The 24,361-nt window shown below is 46.4% G+C and overlaps 2 protein-coding genes across 2 annotated transcripts in view; one reads left to right on the forward strand and one right to left on the reverse strand.

The window, feature by feature from the left end:
- LOC135174396 (zinc finger protein 850-like) overlaps positions 1–24,361 on the forward strand; it is a 393,382-nt gene that overhangs the window by 316,562 nt on the left and 52,459 nt on the right.
- LOC135174398 (gastrula zinc finger protein XlCGF26.1-like) overlaps positions 1–24,361 on the reverse strand; it is a 147,839-nt gene that overhangs the window by 99,436 nt on the left and 24,042 nt on the right. The window contains exon 4 of the mRNA XM_064141677.1: positions 7,918–7,923. Within this exon, the coding sequence (XP_063997747.1) occupies positions 7,918–7,923 (6 nt within the window). The remainder of the gene's footprint in view (positions 1–7,917; positions 7,924–24,361) is intronic.

Consider the following 24,361-nt stretch of genomic DNA (forward strand, 5'->3'; position numbering starts at 1 on the left):
CCTCAGTTTGCATTCACCTGGAGAGGAATCCAGTACCAGTTCAACCGTTTGCCTCAGGGGTGGAAACACAGCTCAACCATCTGTCATTCAGTCATCCACAATGCACTGGAGAAAGGTAAAGCTCCAGAGCACATCCAGTACATCGACGACATCATTGTGTGGGGCCAAACTGCTGAGGAAGTCTTCGAGAAAGGTAACAAAATCACTGACATTCTGTTGCAAGCAGGTTTTGCCATTAAGAGAGACAAGGTCAAAGGACCTGCCAGAGAAATTCAGTTTCTGGGAGTGCGGTGGCAGGATGGTCGCCGTTACATTCCTCAGGATGTGATCAACAAAGTCTCTACCATGGCAGTTCCCACCAGTAAGAAGGACACACTTTCTTTTCTTGGTGTGGTGGGATTTTGGAGACTACACATTCCTGGTTTCAGTCAGATTGTCAAACCTCTGCATGATGTGACTCGTAAGAGAAACAATTTCGAGTGGGGACCTGAACAACAAGCAGCCTTTGATCAGATCAAACGAGAAGTAGTCCATGCAGTGGGCTTGGGACCTGTGAGATCTGCTCCGGACATTAAAAACATTCTGTACACGGCTGCCAGTGACAATGTCCAACTTGGAGTCTTTGGCAGAGAGCTCCAAATGAGACACGTGGTCGTCCACTTGGTTTCTGGGGACGTTGTTACAGAGGTTCAGAGACAAATTACACTGCAACTGAGAAAGAGATTCTAGCAGCCTATGAGGGAGTGAAAGCAGCTTCTGAAGTGATTGAAACTGAGTCACAATTGCTTTTAGCTCCTAGACTGCCAGTTCTTAACTGCATGTTCAAGGGCAAAGGTTCAGCACCACATCATGCCACAGATGCAACCTGGTCTAAATGGATGGCTTTGATAACCCAACGAGCACGAATGGGTAATCTTGACCGATCTGGTCTGGTGGAGGTGATCACCAACTGGCTGGAAGGCACAGACTGTTCCAGACCTCCAGAGGAGAAAATAACTCGTGCTGAGGAAGCTCCTCCCTATGGTGATCTCTCTGATCAGGAAAAGAACTATGCTTTGTTCACAGATGGTTCCTGTCGTCTTGTTGGGAACAAGCGAATATGGAAGTCAGCGGTTTGGAGTCCAACCAGGAGAGTTACCGAAACAAAAGATGGAGAAGGAGAATCCAGTCAGTTCGCTGAGGTAAAAGCTGTTCAACTTGCTCTTGATGTGGCTGAACGTGAGAATTGGCCTATCCTTTACCTCTACACCGACTCGTGGATGGTAGCCAATGCTCTATGGGGTTGGCTAAAGGACTGGAAGAAGAACGGTTGGCAGAGGAAAGGAAAGCCTGTTTGGTGTGCTGATCTATGGCAGGACATTGATGCACGACTGGAGAAAATTCCAGTGAAGGTGCGGCACGTAGACGCACACATGCCTAAGAGCAGAGCCACTGAGGAGCATCAACACAACCAGAAGGCAGACCAAGCTGCTAAGATTGCTCAAGTTCATACCAACTCTGATCTTGACATTGACCTTGATTGGAAACACCGAGGTGAGCTGTTCTTAGCTCGGTGGGCCCATGATTCATCTGGACATCAAGGCAGAGATGGAACATACCGATGGGCTCGCGATAGGTCAATTGACTTGTCCATGGACGCTATCACCCAAGTCATCTATGACTGTGACATTTGTGCTGCTATTAAGCAGGCTAAGCGAATCAAGCCCTTATGGTATGGTGAGAGATGGTCAAAGTACAAGTATGGTGAAGCCTGGCAGATTGACTACATCACTTTACCTCGATCACATTCTGGCAAGCAGTATGTGCTAACAATGGTAGAAGCCAGCACTGGATGGTTGGAAACCTATCCAGTTCCACATGCTACTGCACGTAACACCATTGTTGGTTTGGAGAGACAAATCTTGTGGACACATGGAACTCCAGAGAGAATTGAGTCAGACAATGGTACTCATTTCAAGAACAATCTTGTAAAAAACTGGGCCAAAGAGCATGGTATTGAATGGATCTATCATATACCCTACTATGCACCAGCTTCAGGGAAGATTGAACGCTACAATGGTTTGCTGAAAACCACCCTCAAAGCCATGGGGGGTGGAACTCTGAAAAACTGGGACAAACATTTAGCAGAAGCTACTTGGTTGGTAAATAGTAGAGGTTCAGTAAATAGAGCAGGACCTGCACAATCAGATTTAGTCCAAACAGTAGACGGTGATAAAGTTCCTGTTGTACGTGAAAAGAATCTGTTAGGGAAAACTGTTTGGGTATTTTCTCCTTCGGGCGAAGGGAAACCTGTCCGAGGGGTGGTTTCTGCTGAAGGTCCTGGTCATACCTACTGGGTAATGCAGGAGAATGGTGAAATCCAGTGTATTCCACAGAGAAATCTAACTTTAGCTGAGAGAGTTTAAATTCAAGCTGTTAGGAGTTTTCTGTTCTAGGTAACATCGGCGCCCAACACTGAGAGAATCTACGATAGAATCTACAGTACGTGAGCACGAACCCAACATCACCTGGGAGTCCCTGTTCTGAGCTTTTGAATCACCTACATCTGATTGAAGTGTGAACTGAACTTGTATATATTGTTTTAGTGTAAATATTGTTTTAGATTAGATTGGATAATTCTCAGTGATACTCTGAGCGAAGTAGACAGGGGTGGATTGTGCTAGTTTGAAGCAAGCTGGAATGTTTTGGTAAAAGAACTAGATAACAGGCAGTGAAATGAAAAACAATTGTGTCTACTTCTCTCACAGTCACGCTGAGAACTCTGGGAAGAAGAAGAAAACATTCTCCATTTTGTCTCTCACTCTTGCTTTGGCCTTAGACCTGGTCACATCTCATTAACCCTGCTCCTACTAACCTTGCTCCCTAACCTCTTGGCTGCACCTCTATTCTTCCTGAGAACTGGGGTAAGGTTAAGAGGGCCGGGGGGAGGTGTTGGGGTGGTTTAAAAGCCCCTCCTGGGGACTTAGGTTTCTGGGAGGGGAGTTGTGCTTTTGTATTGTTTATCCTTTGTATATTTCTGTATATAATTGTATATAACTGTATATATTGTAAATAGCTGCTTGTAAATTCTGCTAGCTGTAAATAAATTGCTTCATCTATATTCCCAGGGTCCGTCTGAGTTAGCTGGGGCAAATTCAAAAGTGTGGGGGGGCGGGGTAACCCCCAAACCATCACATTTTTTAATTGGCGCCCAACGTGGGGCTAGATAGATTTGGGTGACTGGAAATTAGCTCTGGGAATTAAGATGAAGCTAATCAAGCAGCTATTGTATTTGGTTGGTGCATTGCTCTGGTCTGGTTTTGTTTACTTGGCATTTAATTGGATAAAAGCTCAAATTGTTGCTTATTTCATTGATCTGGCTTATAATAAGGCTAAAGCTAAGGTTTCAGGTATGTTCTGGAGCTGGGGTGATTTTATTCTTGGTTATGCTGGTTTTAATATCTCTGAGAATATTACCAAGGATATTACAGGAGCTCTGGTCAATAATGTGACAATCAATGGAAATTCTGCTTTAAATATGGCTCTAATGAGAGTTATTCAGCCTAAGACAGGAATTCCAACTGTTTGTATAGGTACATGCTCGTGTAAAACTGTTTTTCTTCTCACAGTTTTTAATATTTGCCTCATGATTTTAATATTCATATTAATTTTGGCATTATTGGTGAAAAATTCAAAACCAGCTTCTGTAAGAGCTAGGAAAAATTCTGTGTCTCAGAAGCAGTCTCTTTCACAGCAAAACAAGGGAACACAGTCATCGGCTTCCCCCTTGCCAGCCTCTGCCCCTCCTTCTCCAAGTGCTGGGAACACAGCCAATGTTCCTGCCACTAACTTAAACAATAATGATAACGGGCAGAGTTCAGCAGGAGCCTCAGGAGGACAGGCAGGTACCCAAAATCAGAATGTTCCTAGCAAAAATGAAAACAAGTCAGGGTTGGCAGGCATCCCAGGAGGACAGGCAAACAATCCCACTAATGCTAATACTACTACTAGTGCTAGTAACGCTAGCCCAGTCAGTCCAAATCCTAATGACACCAGCTCAGCCAATTCGAACCCCCAGCCAGCAGACCAGAACCAAAATCCTCCTGTTAAAAGCAAGGCAGATTTGAACTCACAAGCTCCAGGTCAGACCCCCAGTAATTCAAATGCTCCAGGTCAGACTCCTAAGGATTCAAACCCTTCAGGTCAGACTCCTAATGATTCAAAAGCTCCAGGTCAGACTCCTAAGGATTCAAACCCTCCAAGTCAGACTCCTAAAGATTCAAATCCTCCAGCAGACACATCCAAGTCTGTTGCTGCTCAGGCCTTTCTGGCACCGGCTAAGGCAAAAGCTAAGACAAAGAGTGGTTCACAGGAGGACGTAAGACAGGGGACCTCTGGTGATCAGCAGCAAGAGGAGGAAGAGGAGGCAGTTAGTCTGCAAGACCTTGTAGATGTGCTGAGACAACAATACTCAAGTGAGAGGAGCGCTGTGAGGTTAGCTGCCAAGAGAGAGGATGGTTCCCATGAGTTTAGGAGTGCAATGAGGAAGGTTCTGTTAGGCCCAGCACCACCAGAACAACAGGAGGAAGAGGAGGAAGATGACATCCAGGGTTCCAAGGATCCACTCAGAGAGGTCAGGGAAGTTAGGAAGGAATACACAAGGGAATCAGGTGAGCCAATCCTAAGCTGGCTAGTGAGATGCCGTGGCATTGGTGCTAATGCCCTGCAGGTAGGAGACAAGTCTGCCAAGCAGCTGGGACCACTCACTAAGGAGAGTGGAGTGGACAAACACCTGGCAAGTCCTCTTGGTAGGGTTAGCTTGTGGACACGCCTTTTGTTTGCTGTGGCTATGAGATATCCTTCCCGAGATGATTTGCCATGGGCTGCCAAGAAGTGGAACACCATTGAGCAGGGAATTAAGCTTCTGAAGGAGTTTGCTGTGAAGGAAGTGCTTTATGGAGATCATGGTACTCATGAGCCTGACGATATTCCTTTGGGAACAGGTCTCATGAAGAAGCTGATTAAGCTTGCTCCTTCATCCTATGCTAACATCTTGGCCAGTAAATTCCTAGCAAGGAGTGATAATGGAAGATCTTTCACTGTTGGTGAATTCACTGATCAGCTCAGGCAGATTGAGGACAGCTTGTCACATTCTGGTCTAGTCTCTGCCATAAAAACTCTAGGTACAGAGATTAGAGATGGCATCAAGGAGAGCATGAAAGAACTGAAGGAGGATCTCAAAAACATTACCAATCTGGTAAAGGATACCGTTCCTGCATCATCTGAATGGGTGCATGTTTCTGCAGTCAGGAACAGACGCCCGCCTCCTGCAAGGCAATTCCAGCCCAGGAGGAGACAAATTCCACCCAGACAGCAGCAATCACGTGCGTCACTGTGGATACTTCTGCGTGACACATATGGTGAGAACATGAACAAATGGGATGGTAAACCTACTTCAGCTCTTTCAAAGAGGGTCAGGGATCTGCAGAGTGGCAGAAACAGAGGCAATAATGCCAGGAAAGTAGCTGTCACTTCTTCAGCTCCCGAGAGCAACTGCAATTGTTCCAACAGTTGCAGTTCCTCTCACAACAACACCAATCACTGTGTACACCCCACATGCCATGTTCAGCATTAGGGGTGCCCTGCCTCCAGCCAGGAGGAGGAAAGGGATAGTGGAGAGAACCGAATCTTTTGGAATGTATTCATTAGGTGGCCTGGCAGTTCAAGAGTTCGGAAATACAGGGCTTTAGTTGACACAGGTGCTCAGTGTACTTTATTGCCATCTAATTGCAAAGGGACAGAGTCCATTTCTATCTTTGGAATCACTGGTGGATCTCAAGAGTTAACTAAGATACAGGCTGAGATCAGTTTAACTGGTAAAGAGTGGAAGACACATACTATTGTAACTGGTCCTGATGCGCCTTGCATTTTGGGAATTGACTTTTTGAGACAAGGTTGTTTCAAAGATCCTAAGGGTCATAAATGGGCTTTTGGAATAGCATCTGTAGAGATTGAGGATGATAAGTTGAAATTGTCTGTTAGACCTGAACTTTCTGATGAATCTGCAGTTGTGGGACATCATGACATAGAGGACCTGGAAGTGCCAATTGCAACTCAAACTGTTCATCATAGGCAGTACAGAACTAACCGTGACTCTTTGTTGCCCATTCATCAGCTGATTCGTCAACTGGAGAGTCAGGCTGTCATCGAGAAAGCTCATTCACCTTTCAACAGTCCCATCTGGCCTGTGCGCAAACCTACGGGCGACTGGAGACTGACAGTTGACTTTCGTGCCCTCAACGAGGTGACACCACCCATGAGTGCAGCTGTGCCAGACATGCAGGAACTCCAGTACGAGCTGGAATCGAAGGAGGCTAAATGGTATGCAACCATAGACATTGCTAATGCTTTCTTCTCTATTCCCATAGCAAAGGAGTGCAGGCCTCAGTTTGCATTCACCTGGAGAGGAATCCAGTACCAGTTCAACCGTTTGCCTCAGGGGTGGAAACACAGCTCAACCATCTGTCATTCAGTCATCCACAATGCACTGGAGAAAGGTAAAGCTCCAGAGCACATCCAGTACATCGACGACATCATTGTGTGGGGCCAAACTGCTGAGGAAGTCTTCGAGAAAGGTAACAAAATCACTGACATTCTGTTGCAAGCAGGTTTTGCCATTAAGAGAGACAAGGTCAAAGGACCTGCCAGAGAAATTCAGTTTCTGGGAGTGCGGTGGCAGGATGGTCGCCGTTACATTCCTCAGGATGTGATCAACAAAGTCTCTACCATGGCAGTTCCCACCAGTAAGAAGGACACACTTTCTTTTCTTGGTGTGGTGGGATTTTGGAGACTACACATTCCTGGTTTCAGTCAGATTGTCAAACCTCTGCATGATGTGACTCGTAAGAGAAACAATTTCGAGTGGGGACCTGAACAACAAGCAGCCTTTGATCAGATCAAACGAGAAGTAGTCCATGCAGTGGGCTTGGGACCTGTGAGATCTGCTCCGGACATTAAAAACATTCTGTACACGGCTGCCAGTGACAATGTCCAACTTGGAGTCTTTGGCAGAGAGCTCCAAATGAGACACGTGGTCGTCCACTTGGTTTCTGGGGACGTTGTTACAGAGGTTCAGAGACAAATTACACTGCAACTGAGAAAGAGATTCTAGCAGCCTATGAGGGAGTGAAAGCAGCTTCTGAAGTGATTGAAACTGAGTCACAATTGCTTTTAGCTCCTAGACTGCCAGTTCTTAACTGCATGTTCAAGGGCAAAGGTTCAGCACCACATCATGCCACAGATGCAACCTGGTCTAAATGGATGGCTTTGATAACCCAACGAGCACGAATGGGTAATCTTGACCGATCTGGTCTGGTGGAGGTGATCACCAACTGGCTGGAAGGCACAGACTGTTCCAGACCTCCAGAGGAGAAAATAACTCGTGCTGAGGAAGCTCCTCCCTATGGTGATCTCTCTGATCAGGAAAAGAACTATGCTTTGTTCACAGATGGTTCCTGTCGTCTTGTTGGGAACAAGCGAATATGGAAGTCAGCGGTTTGGAGTCCAACCAGGAGAGTTACCGAAACAAAAGATGGAGAAGGAGAATCCAGTCAGTTCGCTGAGGTAAAAGCTGTTCAACTTGCTCTTGATGTGGCTGAACGTGAGAATTGGCCTATCCTTTACCTCTACACCGACTCGTGGATGGTAGCCAATGCTCTATGGGGTTGGCTAAAGGACTGGAAGAAGAACGGTTGGCAGAGGAAAGGAAAGCCTGTTTGGTGTGCTGATCTATGGCAGGACATTGATGCACGACTGGAGAAAATTCCAGTGAAGGTGCGGCACGTAGACGCACACATGCCTAAGAGCAGAGCCACTGAGGAGCATCAACACAACCAGAAGGCAGACCAAGCTGCTAAGATTGCTCAAGTTCATACCAACTCTGATCTTGACATTGACCTTGATTGGAAACACCGAGGTGAGCTGTTCTTAGCTCGGTGGGCCCATGATTCATCTGGACATCAAGGCAGAGATGGAACATACCGATGGGCTCGCGATAGGTCAATTGACTTGTCCATGGACGCTATCACCCAAGTCATCTATGACTGTGACATTTGTGCTGCTATTAAGCAGGCTAAGCGAATCAAGCCCTTATGGTATGGTGAGAGATGGTCAAAGTACAAGTATGGTGAAGCCTGGCAGATTGACTACATCACTTTACCTCGATCACATTCTGGCAAGCAGTATGTGCTAACAATGGTAGAAGCCAGCACTGGATGGTTGGAAACCTATCCAGTTCCACATGCTACTGCACGTAACACCATTGTTGGTTTGGAGAGACAAATCTTGTGGACACATGGAACTCCAGAGAGAATTGAGTCAGACAATGGTACTCATTTCAAGAACAATCTTGTAAAAAACTGGGCCAAAGAGCATGGTATTGAATGGATCTATCATATACCCTACTATGCACCAGCTTCAGGGAAGATTGAACGCTACAATGGTTTGCTGAAAACCACCCTCAAAGCCATGGGGGGTGGAACTCTGAAAAACTGGGACAAACATTTAGCAGAAGCTACTTGGTTGGTAAATAGTAGAGGTTCAGTAAATAGAGCAGGACCTGCACAATCAGATTTAGTCCAAACAGTAGACGGTGATAAAGTTCCTGTTGTACGTGAAAAGAATCTGTTAGGGAAAACTGTTTGGGTATTTTCTCCTTCGGGCAAAGGGAAACCTGTCCGAGGGGTGGTTTCTGCTGAAGGTCCTGGTCATACCTACTGGGTAATGCAGGAGAATGGTGAAATCCAGTGTATTCCACAGAGAAATCTAACTTTAGCTGAGAGAGTTTAAATTCAAGCTGTTAGGAGTTTTCTGTTCTAGGTAACATCGGCGCCCAACACTGAGAGAATCTACGATAGAATCTACAGTACGTGAGCACGAACCCAACATCACCTGGGAGTCCCTGTTCTGAGCTTTTGAATCACCTACATCTGATTGAAGTGTGAACTGAACTTGTATATATTGTTTTAGTGTAAATATTGTTTTAGATTAGATTGGATAATTCTCAGTGATACTCTGAGCGAAGTAGACAGGGGTGGATTGTGCTAGTTTGAAGCAAGCTGGAATGTTTTGGTAAAAGAACTAGATAACAGGCAGTGAAATGAAAAACAATTGTGTCTACTTCTCTCACAGTCACGCTGAGAACTCTGGGAAGAAGAAGAAAACATTCTCCATTTTGTCTCTCACTCTTGCTTTGGCCTTAGACCTGGTCACATCTCATTAACCCTGCTCCTACTAACCTTGCTCCCTAACCTCTTGGCTGCACCTCTATTCTTCCTGAGAACTGGGGTAAGGTTAAGAGGGCCGGGGGGAGGTGTTGGGGTGGTTTAAAAGCCCCTCCTGGGGACTTAGGTTTCTGGGAGGGGAGTTGTGCTTTTGTATTGTTTATCCTTTGTATATTTCTGTATATAATTGTATATAACTGTATATATTGTAAATAGCTGCTTGTAAATTCTGCTAGCTGTAAATAAATTGCTTCATCTATATTCCCAGGGTCCGTCTGAGTTAGCTGGGGCAAATTCAAAAGTGTGGGGGGGCGGGGTAACCCCCAAACCATCACACTCTACTTGGGGGGCACCCTGCCACCTGTTTATCGGCGGCCCGGGTAGTCCAGCTTCTATCACCGCTGCACCGACGAACCCAAATTCAGAGTAAGAGGCAAAGGAGGCCGCAGACCCTGTAAACTTTGTGCACAAAGGTCCGGACGAAGACGCAGGATGCGTGAGTATATATAAGGGATTCCGTTCGGTCTGGGTCGGGGATCCTGGAGGCGCAGCGAGTGTGTGTGTGAATGAGAGGGGGGCCGGCAGCTCGGCACTAACCCAAGTGAGTGCAGACCTTCCAGTAGTGCGGTTCTCATCTGCCCGCGAGGACGTGGGCCACGAACGAGGGGAAGCGAGTGGACGCACACACGGTTGATTGAGGGCGCTCCAGAAGATGGGACACGGGAAGAGCAAGCCCCTGGCTCCCATAAAACTTCCATCAATAGCTAAAGATAGTCCATTAGGATTTATGTTAGAAAACTGGGAATATTACCCAAACATTCAGGGTAAGGATAAGGCAAAAATGATCCAATATTGTGTGGTTGTATGGGGAGGGGAGGAGATATCTAGGAATGTATTTTGGCCGGTGTTCGGGGCCATAGAGGACTGGGTGAGGCAGAAGCTGAGCATATGGGTTAATGGAAAGGTTCCTTTTAGTCAGGAGGAAAGCAATTATGCTGCAATCTGGGTAACAGTACCAGCAAATAATATTTCCCTGTTCCCATTAAAACGGAAGGATGAGGAACTGGAGAAACCTAGGGAAAAAGGTAGAAGGGAAGAGGAGCTCCCATTAATTCCCCCACCATATGTACCCCCTCAGAACCCACCAACTCCATCTGTCCCTAATGCCCCACCTTTGGAGGGTCAGGATGAGACAGTGGAGGATCGGCCTGGCCCTAGAACTCGCAGCAGGACCAGAGAAAATAATTGATACCCACTTCGGGAGATGCCTGTGGGAGGGCCGGGGCCAAATCCGGTCATAGGTTTTGTTTCAGTGCCTTTGAGCACAGCAGACGTACGAGATTTTAAGAAGGAAATGGGAAATCTATTGGAGGACCCATTAGGAGTGGCAGAGAAATTAGATCAATTTTTGGGACCTAACATATACACAGGGGGAGAATTCCAGGCCATACTGAACATACTGTGTACTGCCGAGGAAAGAAATATGATTAGGAGGGCGGGGATGTGAATTTGGGACATGCAACATGTCCAAGGACCTTTGGCAGATACTAAATGGCCCCTGGAGGATCCAGGGTGGAATCATCAACAGCAAGAGCATAGAGTCAATATGCAGGACTTGAGGGCAATTGTCATCCAAGGAATTAGGGAAGCAGTCCCCAGAGGGCAAAATATTAATAGGGCATTTAATGAGAGGCAGAGAAAGGAGGAGACTCCGACTGAGTGGCTTGAAAGGTTGAGGAAGAACTTACAAATGTCCTCAGGATTGGATCCTGAGACCCAACCTGGACAGGCCCTGCTGATAACTCAGTTCGTGGCCAAATCCTGGGATGATATGAGGAAAAAGCTAGAAAAGATAGATAATTGGCAGGATAGGGGATTGGACAAACTACTAAGGGAAGCCCAGAAAGTGTATGTTAGGAGGGATGAAGAAACTCATCGCAGGCATGTGCGGATGATGGTGGCTGTGGTTAGAGAAAGTGGAAGAACTGAGAGACCCAATCCCGGGACCCAGAGAAATGGGGGAGGGGGTTGGGGTCTTTGCAGGGAAAGGAGGGCAATAGTATGTTTTTATTGTGGAGGAAAGGGACACATGCACAGGGAGCGTAGAAAGAAAGCTCAGGATGAGAAGAACTTTAAAGAAGATTAGGGGGGTCAGGGGCTCTATTTGCTGGGGTCCCAACAACATTCAGAGCCCTTGATAAAATTGAAAGTGGGACCCCAGCAACAGGAATTAGAACTTCTTATTGATACAGGGGCTGAGAGATCTACTGTTCAGAAGTTACCATCAGGATGTGAAGTTTCTAGGGAAACTGCTAAGGTAATAGGAGCTAAAGGGGAACCATTTGGGGTCCCTATAATTAAAAATGTGCTGGTAGAAGCTGATTCAAAAGTGGGTGTATGTGATTTTTTATTAGTGTCTGAGGCAGAACACAATCTATTGGGAAGGGATTTGATAGTGGAACTAGGAATCAATATGGAAGTGGTAAGCGGGACAATAAAGATCAGACTATGCCCTTTGAGGGTAGAGGATGAGGCCAAAATTGACCCAGAGGTATGGTATACCCCTGAGACTACAGGGAGATTAAATATTCCCCCTTTCACAGTCACTATCAGCAATCCAGAGATCCCGGTTTGGGTAAAACAGTTCCCTGTATCTCCTGAAGGGAAAAAGGGGCTGAAACCAGAGATGGAACAGTTGTTGGAACGGGGTCTTCTAGAACCCTGCATGTCCCCCTTTAATACCCCTGTACTACCTGTCAGGAAGGCAGATGGATCCTATCAGCTAGTTCATGATTGAAGGGAAATAAATAAGAAAGCTGTGACTCGGTTCCCGGTAGTAGCCAATCCACACACATTACTGAGTAGGTTGAGCCCTGAGAAACAGTATTATAGTGTGATAGATGTAAAGGATGCATTTTGGGCCTGCCCTTTAGATGAAGAAAGTAGGGATTATTTTGCATTCGAGTGGGAGGACCCAGATACCTATGGGAAACAGCAGCTGAGATGGACGGTGTTACCCCAGGGCTTCACGGAATCGCCCAACCTGTTTGGACAGGCATTAGAACAAATTTTGGCAGAATATAAACCTGGGGAGGGGATAACTTTACTTCAATATGTGGATGATCTTTTGATAGCAGGAGAGACTGAAGAAGAAGTAAGAACAGAAAGTATTAGATTGTTAAATTTTTTAGGCTCGAGAGGCCTAAAGGTTTCGAAGTCTAAATTGCAATTTGTAGAAGAAGAAGTTAGATATTTGGGACATTATCTGAGTAAGGGAGAAAAGAAGATAGACCCCGAAAGAGTTCAGGGAATTCTCTCCCTACAACCCCCTAGAAGCAAGAAACAGGTGAGACAGCTACTGGGGTTGATAGGATACTGTCGGCAGTGGATAGAGAATGATACTATGATACTATGATACTATGATACAGTTCAAAGGTCAAATTTCTGTATGAAAAATTGACCCAGGATGGATTAACGAAATGGATTGAGGAGGATAATAAGTGATTAGAGGGATTAAACCAGGACCTAGTTAGAGCTCCAGTTCTCAGTTTACCAGACTTAAGAAGACCCTTCTATTTGTTAACACCGAGGAAGGTACAGCATATGGGGTCCTTACACAAGACTGGGCAGGGAAAAAGAAACCTATTGGATATCTACCCAAGCTACTGGATCCTGTAGGTAGGGGATGGGCTACCTGCTTACAGGCTGTAGTAGCCTGTGCTCTTCTCGTGGAAGAGGCTAATTAGATTACTTTAAATGGGGAACTAAGAGTGCTATCTCCTCACAACATCCGAGGAGTTTTACAACAGAAGGCTGAGAAATGGGTAACAGATGCTGGACTTCTAAAATATGAAAGTATCCTCCTCAGTTCCCCGAAGCTAACAATCGAAATGACAACACTGCAAAACCCTGCTCAATTCTTGTACGGGGAGCCCACTGAGGAGAAACTGGTGCATGAATGTTTATCCACCATAGAGGAGCAAACAAAAATTAGGCCTGATCTAGAAGAGGAGGAACTAGGGGAGGGAGAGAGATTGTTTGTGGATGGATCTGCACGAGTGGTAGAGGGAAGGCGAGTGTCTGGGTATGCAATAATAGGTGGAGAAGATTTAGAAGTTGTGGAATCAGGTCCACTAAGTAAGGTGTGGTCAGCACAAGCGTGTGAGCTTTGTGCAGTGTTACAAGCATTAAGACTGCTAAAAGGTAAAGTAGGGACCATAGATACTGATTCAAAATATGCCTTTGGGGTGGTACATACCTTTGGAAAAATTTGGGAAGAGAGAGGGTTAATAAACTCTCAAGGTAGGGATTTGATACATCAGAGGCTAATAAAGGAGACTTTAGAAGTGTTAAGGGGGCCTAAAAAAAGCACAGTAGTGCACTTAAGGGGACACCAGAGAGGATTAGATTATAAGAGTAGAGGCAATAATGCAGCGGACAAGGAAGCAAAAAGGGCTGCACTGAGTGTGGTGGAGGACACTCCGAAGGAAAGCAGGGGGGTGGAGGAAAGTTCCTCTAGGGAAATGTGGAAGATATACAGCTTCACTACCCAGGAAAAAGAGAAGATGCAAAAGATGGGACTAAGGGAAAGTCCCAAGGGAGAATGGAAGATCCCTGAGGATGACAGAACAGTCTTACCTAAATCTGCTGCTTTAGAAATTATGGAAAGAACACACCAAAAAACTCCTTGGGGAGCACAGGCATTAGTGGACCAATTGGCCACAAAGCATATGTGTATTGGTGTGGATAATTTGGCCAAACAAGTAGTCCAGGGATGTGTTGTATGTTTAAAGGTAAACAAGGCCAATTTGAGGAGACCTCCATTAGGGGGCAGACCAGTAGCTAAGAGACCATTTGCATGTACCCAAGTTGATGTCACGGAGCTACCGAAGGTTGGGAGAGACCGGTATTTATTAATGTTGGTGGATCATTTAACACACTGTGTGCAGGCATTCCCTACAGCAAGAGCTACTGCCCAAGTGGTTGTAAAGATTCTCTTAGAGCAGATAATACCTAGGTACGGGATAATGGAGGTGATTGACTCAGATAGGGGCCCTCATTTAGTGTCAAAAGTAGTCACTGAAATTATGAGTGCGATGGGAATTCGGTGGGACCACCATACCCCTTGGCACCCTCAGAGTTCAGGAAGAGTGGAAAGAATGAATGGGGAAATTAAGAAGCAACTTACTAAATTAATGACTGAAACTAAATTAACTTGGCTCAGGTGTTTACCTTTGGCTTTGTTAAACATTCGGACACAACCAAGAACTGATCTGGGAATAACGCCTTTGGAAATGCTCTATGGAATGCCCTATGACATGGGAGAATCGCGGGACCCTCCGGTAGTGAGGGATGAGAAGATGAGTATCTACATCACAAATTTAATGAAGTACAGGGAAGCTATGTGGAAAAAAGGAATTTTGGCACAGAGGCCTCCACTAGATTTGAAGCTACATCGAGTACAACCAGGAGACTGGGTGTTGGTTAAGACCTGGAGGGAAGCAAATCTGAGCCCCCAGTGGGAAGGTCCTTACCTTGTATTACTCACAACAGAGACAGCAGTTCGGACTGCAGAAAGGGGATGGACTCATGCCAGCAGAATTAAGGGACCAGTGGAAGGGCCAGCATCTGAGTGGCAAATAATTGGAGACCCAGGGGACCTAAGGTTGAAATTACAAAGAAGAAAAGAGGCTGTAAACGAATAGATACCAGACCTAGACTATACAGAAGAGGGGTTAATTTGTAACTCAGACTGTTACCCCTTTTTGTATACCACATCTGTAAAGTTTGTAGAGACAAGTGGTGAAACATTGCAGGGGGATTCCACTTAGGGGAGTTAGTGGTTCGTGCCAAAAATCTTGGAGGGACATAATTGACTGAATCCCAGAAAAATAGGGAAAAAGCATGAGAGACTAATCTGATTGTCAAAATTAAACAAAAATATAGTGGATATTGTTGGTTGCACCTGTCAGACCTGTTTGACAAAAGCCCAAGGCAGCACACGTCCCATTAAACATTAGGATTAAGAAGCTGTCCCAGAGGGCTCCTGAAGAGTATCCCTGCTACAGAGAAGATGGTATCCCTCGTGGCCCGAAGCAACCGAGTCAACAAGCGAGGCAGAGGGGTAAAAGGCTGTGGAGAGAAGAACCCTCAGATAGGGACACTGGAGAAATGTTTATGGGACCACATCAGAAATGAGGATTCTAGCAGGGGGAACAGAGTGCAACCAGGGAATAAGAAAAACTCTGGGGCTTTCCCCATCCCTTGTGCCAATGGTTATCACTGGACTCTACAAATTATTGTTCTGTATCCCCTGCTGTTTGTAAGGGAGGCAAAAGCAGATGAACATCTGCCCCACCAGCCATTTAGATGGACCTTAATACGATGGGAAGATCAAAAGGTTATTCAAGCTACAATTACCCCTGGTGCCCCTAGCCTTACCTGTTACTTATGTGACATTGTGCCCACCCAGCCCTGCTTAAAGTTATATGGCTTTTACTTTTGTCCTAGCTCAATCCCAGGGAAAGGATATTGTAACTATCCTGGACACTATTATTGTGCTTACTGGGGTTGTGAAACTATTGCCCCAGACTGGAGAGTTAGTAATCCAGATAAATATTTGGAGGTAGGATGGGGTCCCTATGGCTGTAAACCCCCAAGGCGTCAAGGAGGGGGCATTGCAGACGCAGGGAATTGTTTATGGATTTATATCAATGTCACCAAACCAGAAGACCAAGCATGGTTAATAGGGAAGACCTGGGGGGCTAGGTTATGGGAACCAGGGACAGATAGAGGTGCACATTTCCTCATCAAAAAGGAGCCAGTCTACCAGGAATCGGAACTGGTAGGACCCAACCCCATACTAGGGGGAGATCAAAGGACCACAAACAGCAGCACATCAGAAGATTTAAACGAGACACAGGTAGATGTCCCTAGGGAAATCTCAGAATATGGAACCTTGTGGAAGATAATGCAGGCCAGTTATGGGATTTTTAATAAGACCAACCCTGACCTGGCCAAAGAGTGTTGGCTTTGTTACAACATCTGACCCCCTTTCTATGAAGCTATTGCAGTAATAGACAGGGCAAAAGGGATAAATGGGGCTAACCCAAAAGAATGCCTCTGGAAGAGGAATAAGGAAAGCACCCAAGTGCCACAGAAGGTAGTTTGGGAGGTTGTGAGGGAAATACGTGGAGGCTCACTTGTGGATTTTAAGTGACTTATTGCTCAAACACAGAGATCCCCCTCCCAAACTAAATTCCCCACCTGAGTTCTTTTAGGATTGAGGTTGTAGAATAACATTTCAGAAAATAGCAGATAAAGGAGAGTCTGTGATTTCTTTAGAGTTCTTTTGAGCCTTTAAAGTTACTCAGTCTTTAGGTGAGGAGTTCTTTCTTTGGTTTACTCACGATTCAGTGGTTCAGATTAGCAGGATTAGAAGTTTGGGTGGTGTCCCTTTGTTCATCAGGATCGGGCCCAAGCGGGTTTCAGGCCTCTGCGGGCCCCTCGTCGGGCAGGGCCGATCAGGAACGTGAGGTCACCAGAGCAGAAGCGAGGCAGGCAGGCAGGCAGGCGAGCGAGCAGTAGGAGCAGGTACCAGCAAGCTCAAGCCAGCAAAAGCCCCGATCCAGGCAGGCACACCATTTTTATAATGTTCAAAAGAGGTAACCCTCCAGCCCAGGCTATTTTACCTTATTCTTACAGATTGGCACAATTTATAATTAACCTATACAATTGGACAGTCCTTACCAAAACAACCTGTAGGACCACCCAAAGCTCGGCCCACACCAGGTGTCGAGCGGGCATGAGAACTGCCGTTCCCCCTAGCCAAAACAGTGGCCACTGTTTACCTTTTATCTCGACTAGGGAGAGACTTTTCCATGGGGCTGAAGGATTGTTTTGGTTTTGCGATGCTCTTGGCATTAATGTGAGACACTGCAACTTTCACAGCAGGGAGGCCTGCTAAGGGCTTCTGCTACCCTCCATGACATACTCCACCCCCTGGCTCACATTAAGCCAAAAATCAGAAAACAAAACAAAATACAAGTATTCTTAACTATTATACATACATGAACAGTATACTAATACATAAACATAACTATAACCTAAATCAACCTAAGACAAATTAATCCTATATATGCCCACCCCCTGAATAACACACAGCTTTATTGAATATTTACAAAGCAAGAAAACCTGGTATGTGCGAAAGCAATTCAGAAGTCTGGGAGAATCCATCGTACACTGATGCGATGAGTTTTCCCACTTACATCAGTTGCTTCCCATGCATACAACCCATTTGGTTTTGACAGGGTCATAGGCACAACTCCAATTGAAGGTAAGTTTACCATTACTGGTTGTCCCACCTGTAACCTGTGTAATGATTGTTGAGGGTGTTGAGACTTATCCGGTGGATGGTTGACATTCTCCACTGGCTTGTCAGGACAAAATGCTCTTATTTTAGGACTACCATAATTACCCCATCGGTTATTCACAATGAAAACTGCATATGGCAAACGTTTATCCCAGTTACCTTTAGATACAATAGCATGTCTCTTAATTAGAGCATTTGTTCTCTCTACAATACCATTAGCTTGAGGATAGTAGGGAGTGTGGAATACCCATGTGACTCCCTCACCCTTAGCCCAGTCTTGTACAGATGACGCTGTAAAGTGAGAACCATTATCACTTTGGATGTATTCTGGCATTGGCAAGAAACTAAACCACTGCTTTAAAGCTTCAATAGTTTGAGCTCCTGTGGCAGCACTAGCGGCCGTAGCCATGACTAATCCTGAAACTACTTCCACCCCCACCAGTATGTATTTCTTCCCATGTGAGGGTTTAAATGGGCCCACATAGTCAACTTGCCATGTGCTCCATAGCTTCTTGTCTTCTCTAATGTGTTGTGCTGGAGCTAGGTTGGGGTGATCGGCTCTAAGCCTGACTTTACACTGTGGACAAGCTGAAATGATTTCCCCGCAGGTAGTCATAGAAATTGGCCATCCTCTGGATCTACATTCATAGTAGAGGTCTGCCTTTCCTGAATGGCCTCTTTTAATGTGTAGCCATTCAGCTAATCTCCACCATTCATCTTTCTCATCTTCAACTATATTTATTCTTGCCAGAAAATCTGCCTGATTATTCCAGGCTGCAGCTGGGGTTTGTTGTTTGGAATGCCCTTTAACCCAACCAACTTCAAGAGATCTGGATCGGCCTATCTCTAATAGTCTTTTCCAGTCATCAGCCCTCCAAACTTCCACATTTGAAACCTTCCACTGATTCGCTTCCCACTGGCAAATCCACTCAGTGGCACCTTTGAATGTGGAGTAGGAATCAGTGTAAATGGTTGTTGCTCCGTGCTCTGCTGCTAGCATGAGAGCACGCAGTTCCCCTACCTGTGCACTGCCATCACCCTCCTCAGTGATGGTTTGGCCTGTAGCAATCTGCAAGGCAGCGGCTTTGTAACGCCACTTGGACCCCACTCTCCGAGAGGATGCATCTGTAAACCACACTCCTGATTTATCAGAGTCTGTGGTCATTTCTGGGGCCACCTGAATAGGAGAAGGCTTATATGGCTGACCAAGTAGTGCCTTGTCAGGGTTGATGGGCTGCTGCAATTTGGATACCTTAGTAGGTCCTTCTCTCAGCGGCATAAGCTGTGAGATTCCCTCTAGGTAAGCATACCACTTTCTTACAGTGGCCTTTTGGGCAATTCCTTCTGGTGGAGGAGATCCTTTAAGGATCGATTTTAGCAGAGGAAATGGGCCTTGCACTACAATGTCTTGTGTAGTGTGAAGCTTTTCGGCCTCTTTGACAGCTCGAGTTAGGGAAAGGAGTCCCTTTTCCCATTCCGAGTACCGTGTCTCGGTCTCTTTGAATGCTGTTGATGAAAACAAAAGAGCTCTGCTAGGACCATTGGGTCCCCTCTGGAATATTCCACAGTATGAGGCATGCTCAGAAAAACCCCATTCAGCCCTCAGGGCGTCTTTTGGGTGCAAGGGCCCCAACTTCTGATATGCCTTCAGTTCATCTTTGAGAACTTTCAGGCTCTCAGAATGTTGTGGAGTCCAATCCCAAACTTTGTGCTTCTTAAGCAAATCATACAGAGGACGAGCAATTACAGAGAAACCTGGGATGTGTTTTCTCCAGTAGCCCAAGGTACCTAACAATTGTTGCAGCTCCTTCCTGTTTTGGGGCATCTGACCCTTTTCAATTTCTTGAAGGGTATCATCTGGCACAGATACTGCACCTGCTACCCACCAGGATCCCAAGAATTTAACCTCCTGGCTTGGACCTTGACACTTTTCCTTTGGAATAGTTAGCCCTTTATCAGTTAACAGTTTTTGAATGTTCTCAGCTACTGCAGCAACTTGTTCTTTGTCATTCCCTCCCACCAAGATGTCATCAATGTAATGATACACCTTAACATCTTTAGGAAGTTGGACAGTGTCAAGCAAAGCTGCAAGTGTGTTGTGTGCAATAGTTGCACTGTGTTTGTACCCTTGTGGGAGACTGTTGAATGTGTACTGAATACCTTGCCAGGTGAATGCAAACTGCGGTTTGTCCTCTTCTCTTAGTGGTACCATGAAGAACATGTCCTTCACGTCCAGGGTCGCCATCCAGGCATGAGAAGCTGCTTGGATCGCTGTCACTGTGGATGAGAGACTAGGAACTGCTGCAGTGAGAGGAAGAGTGTTACTATTAAGTTTCCTGAAATCAATCGTTAATCTCCATCGGCCATCTGGTTTGCGGACTGGCCAGACAGGTGAATTGTAAGGAGAATGAGTTCTGGTGATGATCTTTCTCTTCTCAAGATCAGCTATCACTTCAGTCATACCTTGCCTAGCTGCTGCTGGCAATGGATATTGTGCAACACAGGTAATGTGCGACTTTGGCAAAGGAGGAGCAGTTTGTAACCAATGAACACGAGCATGTACTAATTTTCCCCTCTTATTTCTCACCTCATAAGCACCAAAGCTCCATAATGTTCCATCTGGAAGATGCCACCTTCTACCTGCTAAAACATCAAATCCGAGAATATTATATCGACAATCAGCTAATGCTACCTCTACCAGGGTACTTCTCTTCTCCCCAGGCAACCATAGTTTCGTTTTAGCCAAGTGGCATATGTCAGGCTGTCCTGTCACACCTGTTATTTTTATCTTCTTACTAGATGGCAGAATTCTGAGGCATTTTGCTAGTTGCTCGTTCAACACAGTAATTTGTGCACCCGTGTCTATTAGGTACTTAACAGCAGTTCTATCTGGTCCTGTTGGAATCATAATGAAGGGTTCAGGTTTTTCAGACCACTGACAAGCAGAAACAAAGCAATGAGTGTGGCCTGAGACATTCACCGCTACTTCTCGTTTTTTGACTTGCTCTTAGCCCCTTGCTGATCAGATTGACCTGACTTATTGGGAGAGGTGTTTCTGGAACCCCTCTTGCGTCCCTGTTTTGCCTTATCTCCATCCTGGCCTAATAGTTTTTTTACCATTTGATGTATATCATCTCGCAACTCAACAATGGACTTACTTACAGCACTGAATTCAGTTTTCCTGCGGTCATACTCCACCAGTCTCTTCTTCGGGTAGTCACCTTGCCCATAATAGGAATTTTGCCCCCAGAATGTTCTCGAATTAGAGCGATGGTTGATCTCAGGGCTCCCCCTGGGGCTCGACCGTGGGCTCGTCCTGGGGCTTCCCACAGGGCTTTCTGGACCACCATAAGCTTTGGCATACCTCACTTCTGGCTTCTTTCCATGTGGAGGTTTGCTCCTTCGGTCAAATGTTCTTGATTTGTACCAGGACGGATGTAAAGGTGTGGTATCAGTATAACCTAGATTTCGCCCTTTAAACATTAATTCCTCTAGGAGTTCTCCCCACGTAGTGTGGTTTAATGTGTTATCTCCTGTTCTTACCTTCTCTTGTATTGCTTTCTCAATATGCTCCCTTCTAGCCTCACACACAGTTCTTAAAATTCCTGGCAAACCTTTTACCAAAGGATGAAGCCTATTTGGTTCAATGGGGAGGCTCATAGGATTTGGGTTAATCCCACGATTATCCATGGCCTGCATACATGCCAACTTTGTGATTGTTTCAACTAACTGATCACAGTTTGAAATACGACATCTGATTACCTCATCTCTCTCTGAAGGATGATAAGCACCAGCCCAATAAAGGATTCTAGAACTTAATGCAAGATCTCCCTCGGGACCATTCCCAAGAAACACTTCAGGTCCCCAACAATGTCCCTTTACCTCTTCAAGAGACAAAATTACAGATTCAGCATCATTCATTATAATCCTATAAACATAATCAGTTATAGTCTCGTTAGGCAATCGGGAATACCTTTCCCTTAACTCATGCTTCTGCAGTGCGGTGTATGGTCGAGTTTTCTGAGTCATGGTGCGCTGTCCTCGTGCTCCTTAACGGTTTCTGTCTTGAAAACGGGATTGACAGATGCGTTCTTCATGCTGTCGGTTATCTCCTCCACTTCCGTGTCGCTGCTCACTGACGCGATTGCGGGTGACGGCTCAGAGTGGGGCTGCACAGGCGCGCTGTCCTTGTCACTCTGTAATGGCACCTTGGAGCGTGGCTGTGGAGAAGATGGCATCTGCGGTGTGGGCTGTTGAGCCAGGATGGGCGCCGGCATGGCCTGCAGAATCAGAACCTGCAACGGAACCTGCGACGGAACCTGGTGAGGCAAAATCAGTTGAAAAGACATCGCTAATTGCGGCTGAGCCGTTGCCTGAGGCTGAGAAGGCATCGGGACTGGCAAAACCAGTTGCAAAAGCGACGTCGGCACGGGCTGCTGAGCCGTTTGCGGCTGTGGGGGCAGCTGTGGCATGGGCTGAGACGGTATCAGAGCCGCTGGCAGCAGAGCCGGCTGGGCTTGCGGCAGGGGCTGAGAAGGCAAAACAGTTATCTGTGGAGAGAGCGGCGGCGGCACGGGCTGTTGCGTCCGCCGAATTGAGGTCCGCGGCCAAGGGATGGGTGCTGGCCGTGCCGGGGACTGCTGCGGCGACAGCGCCTCTGGGCCCTGCTGCCCTACGCGCGGCTGCGGGGACTGCGATGGCGACATTCGCAGCTGTAATTCCTGAAAGGCTTGGAGAAACTTCCCCTCTAGCCTCTCCTCCAACTCCCGAAGTCGTTCATCGGTTACCGCGGGTACATTCACGCGATTAATTTTGCTGCTCAACCTTGTTCTCTCTCGTCTTTCACCTGCCTTAACTCATATTCAAATTCATCTACTTTATCTTGAGCTCGAATTAAGCCTACTGCCAGCACAAGAAGATTTTCTTTATCTATTCCTTCCATGTCTTGGAAAGCTTTATATAGCATGATAACCATATCTACTGACTTATCGGTGACCTGTTTCATGGTATCATTAGCAAGTGCGTCCATAGTCTTTCGTATGTGAGCGATCTCAAAAACAGACATCAACTTAACAACTGGATCATCTGCTACTGCCCCCAGTAAATCTTCTGCCTCCACTGTGACAGACTCAGACTCTGCTCCAGCTGCCATAGCCTGCAGCTGCGGCTGTTGCTGCTCCATCATGATATTTTCTGCCATAAATCTGTAGTTATTCTACGGTTACAATCCCACCCTCATCGCCAATTTGTCACGGAAGGTAGTTAGGGAGGTTGTGGGGAAAATACGTGGAGGCTCACTTGTGGATTTTAAGTGGTTTATTGCTCAAACACGGAGATCCCCTCCCGAACTAAATTCCCCACCTGAGTTCTTTTAGGATTGAGGTTGTAGAATAACATTTCAGAAAATAGCAGATAAAGGAGAGCCTGTGATTTTCTTAGAGTTCCTTTGAGTCTTTAAAGTTACTCAGTCTTTAGGTAAAGAGTTCTTTCTCCAATTTACTCACTGTTCGTAGTTCAGTTCAGCAAAGTTCGAAGTTTGGGCGGTGTCCCTTTGTTCGTCAGGATCGGGCCCAAGCGGGTTTCAGGCCTCTGCGGGCCCCTCGTCAGGCAGGGCCAATCAGGAACGAGAGGTCACCGGAGCAGAAGCGAGGCAAGCAGGCAGGCAAGCAAGCTAGCAAAAGCTCAAAAGCTCAAAGCTCTAGTTTTTGATCCAGGCAGGCACACCATTTATAATGTTCAAAAGAGGTAACCCTCCAGTCCAGGCTACTTTACGTTATTCTTACAGACTGGCACAAAGTTATAATCAATCCATACAATTGGAGAACTTTTACCAAAACAGTTTCTAAGACCACCCCAAGCTCGGCCCACACCAGGTGTGGAGCGGGCATGAGAACTGCCGTTCCCCCTAACCAAAACAGTGGCCATTGTTTACCTTTTATCTCGACTAGGGAGAGACTTTCCCATGGGGCTGAAGGATTGTTTTGGTTTTGTGAGGCTCTTGGCATTAATGTGAGACACTGCAACTTTCACAACAGGGAGGCCTGCTAAGGACTTCTGCTACCCTCCATGACAGAGATGCACCCAAGGGTGCTGAGACAACTGCCTGAGGTTGCTGCTCCACCACTCTCCATCATCTTTGCCAACTCGTAGCAGACAGGAGAGGAGCCTGAGGGCTGGAGCAGAGCCAATGGCACTGCAGGCTTCAAAAAGGGCCAGAAAGAGGTTCCAGGGAACTACAGACCAGGCAGCCTCACCTCCAGCCCTGGAGAAACAATGGAGCAGCTCCTGCTGGAGGGCATCTCAAGGCACTTGGGAGAGAAGAAGCTTATCAGGAGCAGCCAGCATGGATTTACCAAGAAGAGGTCAGACTTGGCTAGCCTGATAGGGCACAGACAGACAGAGGCTGCTCAGCAAGTTTGCTGCTGACACCAAGCTGGGAGGCTTGGCTGAGACAGCTGCAGGCTGTGCTGCCATCCAGAGAGACCTGGGCAGACTGAGAGCTGGGCACAGAGGAACCAGGGGAAGTTCAAAAAGGACAAGGGCAGAGTCCTGCATCTGGGGAGGGATAATAAACTGCAGCAGTCCAGGCTGGGAGGTGATCTGCTGGAGAGCAGCCCCAAGGAGAGGGACCTGGGGGTGCTGGTAGAGAACATTCATGGCACAGCAATGTGCCCTGGGGGCCAAGAAGGCAAATGGCAGAGTGTGTCCAGCAGATCAAGGGAGGTTCTCC

Source organism: Pogoniulus pusillus, unplaced genomic scaffold (genome assembly GCF_015220805.1).
Source record: "Pogoniulus pusillus isolate bPogPus1 unplaced genomic scaffold, bPogPus1.pri scaffold_63_arrow_ctg1, whole genome shotgun sequence".
NCBI lineage: Eukaryota > Metazoa > Chordata > Aves > Piciformes > Lybiidae > Pogoniulus > Pogoniulus pusillus.